Raw genomic sequence first — 15,334 nt, 5'->3', positions numbered from 1 at the left:
TGGACTCTGGAGAGGAGGCAACAGCACCCACCACCAATGTGCTGGTTGGTAGACCCGCATGCATGCCCGGGCCGCACCATGTGTGCTGCCGCACCACCATGTGTGGCTGAATCTGCAGCAAACTGAGAAAAACCCACCACATATCTCTCAACCTCCAGCAAACTGAAGAAGAAAAGCATTTGCCACAACCACAATATGTTATTGTGCATGCCAGCTCCCTCCTCCAGGGGGACACTAGCTCCCAGCTGTTCACTTGGAGGCCTTTGGATTGCCTTGCCAGCGTTTCATTTTCACCTCCTGATAAGCAACAAATACAGATGCCCCTTTCCATCTTCCAATTTACAGAAGGAACATGTAAAGTCACAACCGGTCACGCAGTCCACCAATCGTGTGACCTTAGTTATTACATACTGCTACATGCATGTGGCTTAATTGTTACATACTGTCAGATTTATAAGCTCGGCAGTCCACCAAGGGTTACCCAAGTGGTTGATTTGTAGGTGAGGGCGATTGCGAAAAACCAAGAACTCAAAGGTGATCACGAGAACACAAGGGATTCGAGGATTTTAGACAGGTTCGGGCCTCCAGAGAGTAATACCCTATATTCTGTATACGTTGATTGTACTGCTAGTATGAGATGAGATTGGATTGCCCTCGGGAGGCTCCCTCGGGCGTCTTATATAGGATGATGACCTAGGGTTACAAGTCGATTTGAATCTAATCTACTTGGTACTTACATGGAAGGTAATCTGAGTCGGATTACAATACGTATCCCACAATATCTGAGCTGATTTGAATCGCCCGACCTCCTTGGCATGTACTCCAAGTATCTCTATGTCCTTGGCCTGCACGCCATAGTCGGGTGGGCCCACTTGTTAGGTCCGGCCAGTATCCTGGTCCGTAGGGACTCATAGGGTACCTATATCCCTCAAGCCCCGAGCGATGTGTAGGCGAACAGGAATTTGAGGTCATCACAACGAAGCCTGAAAATGAAGTCGGTTAAAGCTGCGATGGCATCATGGTAATGGAGAGGTTGCGCAGTGCTCAAAAAAGAAGAAAATCCAAGCGAACGTAGAGCCAACGCGCACAGCGAAGTCGAGTGCCGAGTTGATGGATGTCGGGTATCTAACAAGTCGAAGCGAAGGATACATAGGGCGTTGCAAGACGCACTCCATAGGAGTAGCCCCCGAGCATTGAAGCGATTAGGATAATCGGTCCAATGGTCAAAGAGGAAAAAAGTTGAACCTTGAAGCAGATCCTAGTGCCCAAGCACAAGAATAGGCGCAGCTATGGAGGCCCGCCGACCAAAAGTACGTGCCCAGCTCCGTGAGGATAAGGGTTGGTGCAACAATGGAGACACGACAAAGATGCTTGTCCACAATTACTATGCCACTTGAGCAGCTGCAAGATTCCTGGTGGCCTTTATGGAGGTCAGGCCAAGCATCACGTGAAAAATTGAGCAACCTTATCTCATTGAGAGAATCTTGTCATGAACCCTCACGGACTCACTGTAGCACCTTGGTTGTAAACGAGCGACCAGGCTATAAATAGGCCAGCATTCAGCGCGAAGAGCCATGGCCCGAACAATAGAACTCGTAGGCTGGAAACTTATAGTCTTTGATAGGAATAGCACCCTCCTGGAAGCCCGATGCTAGAAGAATTCTCATCAGGAAAACTGGGATGCTCCTCCCTTTTGCAGTCTCTTTGATGAAGCCAGGAGGTAACGATGCTAGAAGAATCCTCGTGATAAGGTTGTATCGTGAACCCCGATGAGCTTCTCGAAGAAACTGTGAATAGGGAGGTGCTCCTGTTATCTTTTTATATTGTAGCGTCGTAGCCGGTATCCTGGGATATCAGCTATCTTAGAGGTGCCACATGCATTTGTAACATATATCGCCAGTAATCTTTCCAGAGAATATAGTTGTATCTGAGTATATATGTATGCCCCTACATCTGAATATGAGGACTAACATAGCCGCGGAGGCACGCTAATAGAAATAGGACGTCCAACTCCCGAGTACGAGGACTGGCGGAGCCGCAGAGGCACGTCGATTAGAAATAGGGCGTCCAGCCCCCAAGGACGAGGACTGACGGAGCCACGGAGGCACGCTGACCTGAAATAGGTGCTCTGCCCCTGAGATGAGAACTGGCGGAACCGTGAAGACACGCTGACCTGAAATAAGCGCCCAGCCCCCAAGAACGAGGATTGGCAGAGGCGCGGAGGTGCGCTGATCTGAAACTAGCACCCCGCCCCTGAGGATAAGGACTAGCAGAGCCGTGGAGGCACGCCGACCTGAAATAGGCATCCAGCCCCCAAGGACGAGGACTGGCGGAGCCGCAGAGGCGCGCTGACCTGAAATAGTCACCCAGCCCCCAAGGATGAGGACTGGCCAAGACGTAGAGGCGCACCGACCTAAAACTGGCGCCCAGCCCCCGAGGATGAGGACTGGCAGAGCCATGAAGGCACGCCATTGGAAGCGTAACGAAAAACCCATGGATTCCATCCCGCGCATGCCGTGCTAATGGAAAACCCACAAATTCCGCCCGGCGCATTACGCCGCAATAACGGGAGGCTCGCAATTTCCATCCGTAAGTTACGCCGTCACGCCCATCAAAAGCGCAAGGGGTCACAGTGTCGTTTCAGTCTTATCCGTAACACTCACAGCGCCACCGCCACAGTCCCCTGAGCTCTTCGTCGCCGCGCTCGCGAATCCTAGGCCGCGCCACCGCAAGTCCCATTCTGCTCGCACACATTCTGCCGCCACCGCATGTGCATCAAAACCCTAGCCACCATTAGATCTAAATCCGCCCGCTTGGAGATTGAAAAAATGGCGCAGGTGAACATCCTGGAGCCATCCACTGTCTGGATGAAGTCCGTGATGACTCAGGAGAACATCCAGGCCCTCGTTGACCAGGGCCTTATCGGGTCGCAAGTGCTGCTGGATTGGAAGCCCACCGCCGACCAAGATTTCCCGTCGGATGACAAGACGAAGACGGTGGTCTTCGCACCATTCTTCGATCGCAGGTTCGGGATCTCGTCTGGAGATTTCTTCCGGGGTCTTCTGTACTACTACCAGATCAAGTTGGTGCATCTGAATCCCAACTCCATTCTTGATATTGCTGTCTTTATCCATCTGTGCGAGGTGTATCTTGGAATCTCCATGCATTTCGATCTATGGCATTATCTATATCAACTAAAGATTGTGGCCACCAAGGGGAAACAACAACGAGTCATCGGGGGTTGTGGATTTTTGCTGCAACCGAAGAAGGTACAAGAATATTTTGATCTGCAGCTGAAGGATTCCAACAAGGGTTGGCATAAAGAATGGTTCACCACTGCCAATCAGCAGCTCGAGCTGCCACCCCATACAGGATACAGGCCAGTGGTCATGCCCGAGTGGTCGAATCAGCCGACCTCGGAGGAACAAGTCCAGGTGAATGAGCTGCTGGCGAAGATCGCCGACCTAAAATCATAGGGATTGACAGTCAGCACTATCAGCATTAACTTCAGCAAGAGACTGATGTAGCCAATCAAGCACCGAGTGCACCCAGCATGTGGGCTGGAGGACTCGACCTAGGAAGTCCGGCGCAAGGTGCCCAAGGAGGAAATCATCAATCGGGTATCCGAGTTCTTCGGGGGCGTTATCAGGAATAGGAACTACCCCAAAGCTTATTCGTTGAAGAGGCCGCCATCCAACCCGGTAAGATTGTCAACGGCATTGATTTGGCATAATGCATATCCTTGTGTGATGTTCCTGAATGCATCTGTGAATTGACCAGGATGACGTATTTATATTCTTTTCCCTGACGTCGATGCCTGGAGGAGTCGAGTAGCGGCGACCGAAGATCCGCCCGACTGACGAGCCCAACGTGCTGCCCGCCAACCTTCAGTGGGAGTCTGACTCCTCCATTGGGTCGAATGAGGGTACGATAGAAGAGGTCAGCCAGGTCGAAGGCTCTAAACTGATGGGGTGTCAAACACAGCAAGCTATGCGCAAGTAGCCCGCCTCCAAAATGCAGAAGCCGAGCCACACCAAGACCGCCTGTGAAGAAGAAGAAGTCGGAGCTCCAGAAGACCACCACAGCCGACGCAGCGCGTGTCAAGGAGGCATTGAAGGCACAGATCCGTGGTGGGTCCAGCCAAGATACGTCAGCGTCGCCACCACCATTGCGCCCCAAGTACCGAGTGAAGAAGAAGAGCACCACGGAAGTGCATTGCATTTGTACTGTCTATCTTGTGGATGTTGTTGCCTCCTGTCTCGCCGGTTTTACCATTTGTACTCATGATGTAGGATTGTCATGCTGAGTGATGAGGCTGGTGCACAACTGACCAGTTGCTCGGCCCAGACCGAAGTGACGTGCGATCGCACCGTGGAACAACCGCCGCCTCCGAAGCTCGGAGTCAATAAAGAAGGCCATATCGGAGAAGCTGCATCAACTCCGGTGCCACAACAAGGTGAAGCGAGCTCCGGGGCTATGGACATTACCATGGTTGACCCCGAGGTCGAGCAGGTGCCTGATGAGGGGGCTAGAGCCAAGCCTCAGCAAGGGGAACTGCCCAGGGATGATCTGCCGCTAGAGAGGTCCACTGAGGATGCTAACCTTGGTGTACTCCATGAACAAGATTCTGACGCCGAGGATTTCTCCAACGCGGATTTAGCAGGGGACGCGGCGCAGGACAAGGAAGATCTTACTCGGTTGTGGCAAGCACCCTTGGACGTCGGCGAGCTAGTTTTTGCAAGTACACCACCCGACTTGTGTTTGAATTCCAGTTTATTTACAGAGCTCTGAATGTTGAAGTGTGAATAAGGTCTGGCCTCACGTGCTCAGAAGAGGACCAAAGCAACCCGGCGAGCCGAGCGGTATCACCAAGAGGTGGAGCACCTCAAGGCCGAGCTCAAGAAGGCCAGGGAGGAGGCCGCCAACCAGCTCCTGTGAAAGGACTTGGACCATGCCGTGGAGAAAGATGTGCTGACCGCGCACTTGGGAGGTATGTTGTGCCAACCTGTTCACTCAGTGTTGTGTTGGGATACGAGGTAGGCTACGCTAGCGCAAAATAAAAAAAATTCTACCGCGTAAACCAGGAATAACTGTTGTTATAGATCACGGGATTACCACTCAACGCACAAGTGCGGAAGTTATAGATACGCGTCGGGGCAGTGTAGTCGAACACGTCGACGCAGTGTAGTCGAACATCTCGACATCGAGCAGCTCCTCAGCAGCTCATCCACGTGCAGCGACTCCCTCCTCATGCCGCGGCTCGTCGTCGGCTCGTCAGGTTCCTCGTCGGAGCTCTCGTGCAGTGGCTCGTCCAAGTGCTGCAGATGCAACACCTCCAAGGTATCCACACGTGCGGGGAGGAAGCATCACAAGCCAGACTGCTAGGTCCACGAGTTGCAACAAGCCGAGGGCGTGGGAGGCGCGACTGCTGCTGGTGTGAAAGGGATCAAACCCTAGGGCGCCCTCACCCCTCAATATGTAGGGGTTCCTAACGTTCCTCTGGATCCGAGGCCCATTAGTACTCCTAAACCTGGTACAATTCATATCTCATCCGAATTGGGCTTCCAGCCCTTTAAGTGTGTGACCCTATAGGTTCATATACGTATAGACATCTACTCGGCTAATAGTTAGTAGCAGCCTCTAGCAAGACATACTAACTCCTATACGCACACGAAGATTATATCAGACGAACCATCACAACATCACGTACATGCTATTCCCTTTGCCTCACGATATTCGGTCTAGCTCCAAGCCGACCACTCTTTCTCGATGCTGTGATTTGGAATCCCTTTCTAGGTTAACTCTTAACCTCATGTAGCATGGCCATGCATTTCCGGATCCGATCACTCAAGGGGCCTAGAGATATCTCTCTCAAATAGAGAGGGGCAAATTCCATCTTGATTGACCATGCCTCACAGCATGCTTCTTGACAAACCCGAAAACTACCTTTATAACTACCTAGTTACGGTGTAGTGTTTGATATCCCCTACGTAAGACGATCCACATCTTGAGTACATGCGACAGTCTCAGGTCTAAGTACAAAGCATACATGTTGTGTAAAGACAGAACTATGTAACTCGTGTTGGGTCAGTCCTAGCACATATCTCTACACGTGTCCACATTATTAGTTTGGCATCTCCATGTCCATGACTTGTGAAACATAGTCATCAACTAACACATGTGCTAGTATAATATTCATGTGTGACCTCACATGAACTCTAACTAGGGACAACTTTTAGAATAACCATACAAGTAAAGAGTTTCTCACACAATTCACATAATTGCAAATCAATTCAAGTAGCCTTTAATGGATATTCAAGGAACACAATATAAAACATGGATACAATTGAATATCATCATCTCTATGATTGCCTCTAGGGCATACCTCCAACATGTTGTCCTTGTAATCTTGATGCTGATGCAGATTTGTTTGGGCAAGCAGATGCCATGAGGAGGGAGTAGAGACTCCAGCGCTACCTCAAGGAGTGCGAGGACTCCAATGTACGCCTTCAGCGGGAGCACGATGGGCCGGTTAATCGTGAGTAAGCCGTGTCATAGAAGCTGGCATATGAAGCCAACGCGCGCAAGGAAACTGAGCGCTGCTGTGAGTAATCTTCAACATGACCAACATGTGATTGTAGGGCTAGAAGTAGAGCTGAGGGATCTGTGTAAGGCGGTTGGCTATGTGATGGACATGATCTAACCCAAGGTCCACCTAACCGCACCAACACCGCTGCTCGACCATCTAAAGGCACCAGGTCGGCTGAAGGCGCTGCTGAAGGACACTGTGGCGGAAAGCACTACTGAAGGACACCGCACCAGGCTCTACTGGCGACACACTTCCCGCGGTTGACCTTAGAGCGCGCTGCGACAGGAGTCACGGCCGACTTCAATGAGGACTTGCTTCCCGAGATGGTGGACCAATACCAAGATGTGGCGGAGAACACTGTAAATGATTTGGACCTGTAGAGGGAAACCTTCAAGGTGTATCAATCTGTGTGATGAAACTTGTGATGTATTGAACTGAATCATATGCGGAGAAAAGTAGCTCCATCCTACCCTTGGTGTATACGGCAGGACAGCGTGTAGCTAAGTCCTGCAGCCGCTAAGTGCCTAGCCTTGCCTGACCAACGTCCTGCTGAGATCGAATATCGAGCTTGTAGGAGGGGTGAACGCAAGGTTGTCTAGGTTTCGCGAGTTGGGATGCCAACCACACGAGTTAGTTGTATTGCCTTGAGAGGGGAGAACCCGGATACACAACCCCCGAGCTTGAGAGCAAGCGGTCGGTCAAACAGGTCGAATAGCCCCCGAGCGTTAGGAATAGCTCAGGAAAAAGGAACAGTAAGGCAGTAGGTACGCAAAGAACCATAGAGGTTTTATTTATTCAATATAAGGGGAAAATACAGTACATAGCTTTTTAGATCTAAGGGTAGAAACACTGTATATGCTCGATGTTCCACGGATTGGGGATGCTGGAGGTGTCCGCCCATTGTAATCGATAGGTGCCTAGCTGGATGACATCTTTGATGATGAAGGGGCCCTCCCAGGGGGTGGCTAGCTTGTGCATGTCCTTGGTAGAATGGACCAGCGAAGCACCAGGTCTCCAACATTGAAGGATCGTTCCATGACGTTCCGATCATGGTAGTGTCGTATCTACTGCTCGTGGCGCACATGCTGGATGAGGGCCGCCACGCGATGCTCTTCAAGGCTGTCGATGTTGACACACCCACTTTTTTCTACCTTGCCTTCCTTGTCGTACTGGATGCGTGGGGCGCCAAAAGCCACGTCGGATGGTAGGATGGCCTTTGAGCCGTACACCATGAAGAAATGGGTGTAGCTGGTAGCCCGGCTCTTTTATGTTCGTAGACCCCAGATGACATGAGGTAGCTCGCGTAGCCACTTGGTGGCGTAATTGGACGCGTCGTAAAAGATGAGTAACTTGAGGGACTGGAGGACCATCCCGTTCGCACGCTCGACTTGACCGTTGCAGCGCGGGTGCGCTACTGAGGAGTAGTACACATCGATGAGGTTGTCTTGGCAGAAATCCCAGAACTCAGAGCCTATGAACTGCTTGCTAAGGTTGGTGATGATCCTGTTTGGCACTCCAAAGCGGTGTGTAATTTCCTCCACGAACTGAGCGGCTTTAGCTGACTCAATGTTGGTGATAGCCTTGACCTCAATCCACTTGGTGAATTTGTTAACTGCCATGAAGATGTGGGTGTAGCCGTCCGGAGCGGTCTTGAAGGGTCTAACCATATCTAGCCCCCAGCAAGCGAAGGGCCTGGATGGTAGGATAGTGCGTAGGGTTTAAGCTGGTAGATGTTGTTGTATGGAGAAGAATTGACACCCTTTGCACCTTTGGACGAGCTCCTTTGCATCGGCTACCGCTGTTGGCCAGTAGAAACCAGAGCGGAAGGTCTTGCCGACCAAAGTGCTCGAGGCAGTGTGGTTGCCGCATGTGCCCGAGTGGATCTTGTGCAGGAGGTTGAGGCTCTCGCTGCGTAGAATGCACTTCATCATGATGCCTGTGGATGCAGATTTCCTGTAGAGCTCCTTGCCGATGACGACGTAGTTTGCACTCCGCCGAGCTAGTTTTTCATGCTCTATCTTGTCCTCTAGCGCCATCTGGTCGGTCATCAAGGCTATGAACAGGGCACGCTAGTCTTCTTCTGCCTCGATCATCATGATGTCAGTGGTGGCTGGGTCATCCGAAGCCTGTGCGCCAGTGTCGTTGACCTGGTCGGGGTCCAAAACCTTGATAGATGGTTTTCGAAGGTCTTGTATGAAAACGCCAGCTGGAACCTGCGCACGCTTTGAGCCGAGCTTGGACAGGACATCAGCGGCGACGTTGTGGTCCCTGGGGACATGGTGGAACTCAAGACCGTTGAAGTGGGCTTCAAGTTTGCGGATTTCCGTGCAGTAAGCGTCCATGGATTCCTTGGTGCGGTCCCAGTTCTTGTTGACTTGCTCGATGACAACCTTGGAGTCGCCATAAGCAAGGATGCGCTTGATTCCGAGGAAGACGGTGATGCGAAGGCTGTGGATGAGAGCTTCATACTCGGCGCCATTGTTGGTGGCCTTGTAGTGGATCTGGAGCACGTACTTGAGCTGCTCGCCTTTGGGGGATATGAATAGGACCCAAGCGCCGGATCCTTCGAGGTTGAGGGCACCATCAAAGTACATAGTCCAGTGTTCAGGCCTCTTCAGGGAGGGCGACTTCTGGATCTCCATCCACTCGGCCACGAAGTCAGCCGGGATCAGCGACTTGATCGCATGATGCAGGCAGAAATCGAGGTCGAACTCGCTGAGCTCCAAAGACCACTTGACAACTCAACCTCCTTCCTAAGAAGAAGTTTCGTTATCCCGAGGTGGCTTGTCGGCAGAGACCATGAAAGTTTCGTGATCTGGCGTGGAAGAGTTGCTCTCATTGTCGCTTCCATAGGGTTTTGGCGTCAGGACGATGCGGGGCACCTGGAATTCACCGCAGTCCAGAAACTGAGTGGGTTCGGGCTGGTCTCCAGATTAGATCTGTAAGCCAAGTCAAGTTTGGCGGAGTACACGGCAGCTGACTTCCGCAGACCAAAGGGAGCGCGGGACAGACCCTGCGCCGACCTTTTTGAGCGTAGCATCACCTCAGACAGATCTATGCACTCAGCAATAGTGTTGCTGATGCGATCTAGCCTCGCAATCAGGTTGGAGGGCATGGATGGGCGGGCGACAGCAAGTAGATCTGGAACCCTCTCGGAGAGATAGAGAGAGAGATAGAGATAGAGAGAGAGAGAGATCGCCAACCTACTAGGCAAGCGGCATGATGATCCTCGGGTGGAGGTTTTGCTCTGCTGGAGTAGATCCAACAGATGTTGAGCTGGTGATGGGCGCCAAGTCGACGAAAGCCGCCGAGTCGATGGAAGCTGCCAAGTCGACGGAAGAAGTGGTCGGATTGGAATTCGCCGGCATGGTCCCGAAATGAATCTGGATCGGGTTGGCGAGGTAGTCCTTCATGCTCTCGAGAAAAACAATGCCGGGACAGGATGCCATTGAGGTCGCTAGGAGGATCTCACAATCACCCCTACCTGGCGCGCCAACTCTCGAATTTATAAGCCCGGTAGTCCAAAGGGGGTTACCCAAGTGGTTGATTTGTAGGTGAGGGCGATTGCGAAACTAAGAACTCGAAGGTGATCGCGAGAATACAAGGGACACGAGGGTTTTAGACAGGTTCGGGCCTTCAGAGAGTAATTCCCTATGTCCTGTATCCGTGGATTGTATTCCTGGTATGAGATGAGATTGGATTGCCCTCGGGAGGCTCCCTCGGTCACCCTATATAGGTTGACGACCTAGGGTTACAAATCGGTTTGAATCTAATCTACTTGGTAGTTACATGGAAGGTAATCTGAGTCGGAGTACAATACGTATCCTGCAATATCCGGGCTGATTTGAATCGCCCGGCCTCCTTGGCGTGTACTCCAAGTATATTCATGTCCTTGGCCCGCACGTCCTAGTCGGGCGGGGCCACTTGTTAGGTCCGACAAGGGTACTGGTATCCTGGTTGGTAGGGACCCATGGTGTACCCATATCCCTCACATACTATTACATGCATGCAGTTGGAAACCGAAATGAGAAGACCATATGAGTGGAGCCATTTTAAAATAAAACGAGCAAATCATGAGTTGGCAGAGTTGTCTTTTTCGCATGAGGTCATCACTGACATCAGCGTGGGAAATTGGTTGTATTTTCTTTAAATGAGCATAATTCTTCCATCAAGTGTCCGTTTTCAAATCCGTTTATAGCATTATGTTCGTTGCGACGAGATCTACAAAACTAGACCCATATTAAATACGTTTTGAGGTTGTTTTATGCAAGTGTCAACTTATGTTATATACATAGCAGCAACTTATATACAAACTATTTAACAATGTAGCAACTTATGTTATACATAGTAGTAACTTGTATTGTATGTCTGGTAGAACTGAATTATTGTCCACCTGTTAATATTGATTTATATAGCGAACATGATAACTTACATGTGATAACTTATATATTATATTAATTATAACTCACACATAGTCAACGTAACAGCTTCTTTGGAGTTCATTTATTCATCTATACAGACAAATGAGACAACTTAAATAGATACCTCAAAAAATATAGCAATTTATATATATGTAATGTGTTGATAGATTTATACATAAGCTGCTACACACTTCATGCATAACTAGCTATTATGCATTCAACTTAAGTTACTAGAATATAAAAATATATTATAACATACCTATCATGGATCTAGTTTTATAGATATCATCAAAACGAACGCAATGGTGCAAACGGAATTGAAAACGGACACTTGATAAAAAAAAGTTATCATATTTTAAAAGAGGAAAGGAAAATAAAAGTTACGTGAGAGTCGCAGCAGTACAGCAGCCCGCGCGCGGCGCGCGCTAGCTTTTTCCTTACAGAATCAACGATCACATAACTGTTATGGAAACCGAGACAAGTTGCATTGCGATTCCAGGTTCAAGGTTCAGATATCATATCAGCATTTTGTAGAGCAAGACATGTTCTAGGAGGAAGCATCAATTACAGAGTACAGCAACAATTACATCGACAGCTCGATACCATAGGTGGTTTCGAAAATTTGCAACATACAAGATGAATGGAGTACATCCTAGAGTCAAGCAGTTCAACAAGTAAAACAACTTGGGGGGCTCCTGGAGCGAGCATACAGTCTATAAGCGGAAACATTCCAGCCAAGCATTCTCATGCCTAGAGTAGCTCCTCGTCTTTCGCTTTCTTTCGCAACATCGGCCCAGATGCACTCTTTCAGTTCAGGTATCAAAAAAAAGAAAAGGAAAAAATCTAGAAGAATTCAAACTCTAGGTAATTATCTGGCCCCTTTGGATTGGCGACAGGTGCGACCTTTCCATTTGTCGACGGCACTTGCTTCGGGCGGCAGTCAAGCTCCACAGGCTTCGGAATGTCCGGAGGGCTCGCACATCTTATGAGCGCCCAGTTCACGCCCTCGAAGAAAGGGTGCTGCTTTATCTCAGTAGCACCTCGCTTATATCCAAGTCGGTGCTGCGGGTCCTTGACCAGCAATCCCCTTATCATGTCCCTTGCAGAGAAGCTCACTATTGGGGACTCTGGGAACCTCAAGGGCTGGCCAACGACGTTGAAGAGCGTAGCCCGATTGCCTGAACCCTTGAAAGGGGTCTTGCCAAACAGCAGCTCGTACAAGAATATACCAAACGTCCACCAATCCACCGCGCTTCCATGGCCCTCCCCTTTTATTATTTCTGGGGCCAAGTACTCATGGGTGCCAACAAAGGACATGGAACGGGCATCAGTTGGCTCAGCGATGAGCTCTGGGAATAGGTTCTCTTGGTTTGGAGCATCAGGCTTTGACTTATCCTTCTTGGACTTAGATTTGGACTTGGATTTCCTGAAGAACCGAGGGCCAAAGCAAGTAGTTGGAGCAACACACGAGGGCTGAATGCAGGATGGTTCGATGCAAGCAGGCTGGGCACAGTATGCTGCATTGTTCCTCTGAAGTGCATCTAGGCCTGGATTTGCAGACTTGATCACTGTTAGGCTTACTGAACAGCGAAGAGAGAGGTCAAAGTCCGACAGCATGATGTGGCCATCTTCCCGAACAAGGACATTTTCTGGTTTAAGATCACGGTATATAATCCCAAGCATATGCAGGTATTCCAACGCAAGGAGCACCTCTGCTACATAGAACCTGAAACATCAAGATATCCAATCAGTGCCAAGAAAGTTGAACAACTCATTTTAATGAAGACTGATAAATAGCACAGTTTCATATATAGGTCAGAATTTCAACATTAGCACCTAAGCAATTCAAGATTCATGCTATCCAATAAAAGATTTTGAGTGTCTAAATTAATGTAGAATTGTACCTACATGGGAATGCAACATGAAACGTTCGAAGGGGCATACAAAAGTATGCACTGTCTTGATCGACAACAATAAACAGGTTACGCGTTAGCATATGAAAATGCATAAACATGTCATATGCACCTGATTATGCAAGTACAAACAAATTATTCCACACAAAATGAAGTTTGAATAAAATTGCAATGCAAAAATACTGAACTGCAGATAAGAAGCATCACGCAACTCCTAGTAAACAAAGCTAACCAACAAATTACATAAGGTGTTGAACTTATCGTTAGCAGAAGCACATACTTTGCTGCTTGCTCTGAAAAATATTTTCCAGGTTGCCTCTGGCGAAGAGTGTGAAGGTCCCCTCCAGGACAGAACTCCATAACCAAGCATGAAAACTTATCTGTCTCAAAGTGAGTATACAGGGTTGGTAGAAATGGATGATCCAGGGATTGCAGGATCTCCCGCTCAGTCTGAGCTCGAAGCAGCTTCTTCCGACTTGCCAAAGAAGTCTTATCCATGACCTTCATTGCAAAGTAGCTCCGTGTACCACTCAATTCAGAGAGATACACGCTACCAATATCACCAGAACCCAGCTTCTTAAGCAGTCTAAAATGATTCAAACCAAGAACATTATCCCTGGACTTCACCACATGGATTGCCTCCCACCTTGAATCATTCCCCTTGTGCGGCTTTGTGGTGGCACTGCTCATGCTGCTGCAGGAGCTCTCATCACTAATGTCACTGCCTGTGCTCGCACGGCACATGCTACTCTTCCCACTCTCAGTGAAATCAGCCCGTGTACTCATCGTCGCACTACCACTGGTCTTCCTCAAACTACTTGTCCCATCACTCACTTTAGCAGAAGCGAAGCCCTCACTCGTGCTGCTCTTCTGAGACGTTTTCTTTTCCTTATTCCCATTGATATCCAAGTTCTCCACTTTCAACTCCCCAGAATCCCCATCTAGGACGGGCGACACATCACCAGAGACACCCGAAGAATCCTTGTCCATCAGAGACGCTGAAGACTCTTCCTGCTGGTGAGATGGCAGTACCTTCTCTTTCATCACCTCAGCTCCGGGTTCTTGTCTGTCGTCTTTCCCTGACTCCTTCGCCTTTGCCGCTTGCCCAGCCATGCTTGGGGAGACGGATTCACAAGACAGGAACCGGGCAGGAGCGATTGATCAGAAACACCGAAGTGCAGAATCTAACAGGCAGGTCAACACAAGCCCTCCACCTTCTCCAAACGTTCAGCAGCGTGGCAGCGCAGCGCCCAACTCCTGATCTGAAAATCAATTTGCCCCATTAGCACCAGAGTCATCGAGGTATATAAAGCTATGCAAGAAATCCAGAAGACAGAGGGAGCAATCGAACATAAACGGAAGAAATCAACAAGAATACTAATCCGCAAAGGAACAGTACAAGCAGGAACGACGCATAGCAAACACACAGCAGATTCCTACGAATAAAGAGAAGAGAAACCTTTTCGGGATCCATGGCCAGGAAATCACCTTGCAGGTTCCCCCACACGCTACGGCCTCGCGCCGGACAACAGATCCAGCGCCCCATAACGCCGCATCAACACTCCCCAAAAGGCCAAGCACTAGAACGAGGGCTCAAAAATCACAAGCCCCCACCCCGCATTCCCCCACAAAAATAGGGATGGGAGTGGGCCAGCGCCAGAGAGATTAGCAACAAAAGGGAAATTTTTTTAGATATCCCCCAAAGCGACTAAAGCAGGAACAGCACGGGCATTGCAACCTGGAACAGCTGCAAGCTCACAAGGCGCACAACTCGCTGCTCCCCCTTTTCTCCCCCGGAAAAGAAGAGGCAGGTATGATGGCGCACACCGGAATCATATGAGGCGGCAAGGCAACAGCACAGCACATCCGCGCATGTGGTGTGCTCCTCCCGCGTCCGCGTCAGGACATGGGGGCACTAACTCCGGTGGCCAGTGAATGCGGCAGCGGGAGATTTATAAAGACGCGGGGGAGGAGGAAGGAGGTGGATTGGATCTGGAAAGTGATGGGGATGCATTAAAGCAACAGATCAGGAATGGACATCCCCACCTGGGGAAAATGACACCTACATCAATCAGTCAGCCAGCCGGCGAGCGGGAGAAGAGAGGTACCTCTGCTAGGACCAAGAAGCGGCCATGGCGCCGCCACCCGCCGGTGAGAGGTGGGAGATGGCGGCTCCTGTAGGATGCTCACATGGCCGAGCCATGGCGACGGCAAGAGGCAGAGCCTAGCTGCATACTTGGTGTGGGCGGCGGGAGACGGGGACTGAGCGAGCACTCCAGTGATTGGTGTGGGGGCTTGGGGATTCAGGATGCGGAGTGCAAGGAGACAAAGGGGTGCGCGAGGGTGGGACGGGTCAAAGGCAAAGGTTGGTGGTGAAAAGATGGGCTTTTTGGGTGGATCAACAAAGCGGT

General features: G+C 50.0%; 1 protein-coding gene across 4 annotated transcripts; it reads right to left on the bottom strand.

Annotated features, from left to right (window-relative positions):
• Positions 1-11,497: 11,497 nt before the first annotated feature.
• Positions 11,498-15,334, bottom strand: LOC117843885 (serine/threonine-protein kinase D6PKL2). Of its 4 annotated transcripts, none has more exons than XM_034724633.2 (3): positions 15,032-15,334; positions 13,204-14,185; positions 11,498-12,736 (listed from the first exon to the last, which is right to left on the bottom strand). In XM_034724633.2, exons 2-3 carry the CDS (start codon positions 14,034-14,036, stop codon positions 11,854-11,856), a joined length of 1,716 nt encoding a protein of 571 aa, XP_034580524.1. In that variant the 5' UTR covers positions 14,037-14,185; positions 15,032-15,334; the 3' UTR covers positions 11,498-11,853. The 4 variants fall into 4 exon arrangements, with proteins under 4 accessions (XP_034580524.1, XP_072147565.1, XP_034580526.1 ...); XM_072291464.1 differs by lacking the exon at positions 15,032-15,334 and adding an exon at positions 14,662-14,892; XM_034724635.2 differs by lacking the exon at positions 15,032-15,334 and adding an exon at positions 14,383-14,654.

The sequence above is a fragment of the Setaria viridis genome, chromosome 2, assembly GCF_005286985.2.
Source record: "Setaria viridis chromosome 2, Setaria_viridis_v4.0, whole genome shotgun sequence".
NCBI classification, from domain to species: Eukaryota; Viridiplantae; Streptophyta; class Magnoliopsida; order Poales; family Poaceae; genus Setaria; species Setaria viridis.
This window is presented reverse-complemented; position numbering and strand designations above follow the sequence as displayed.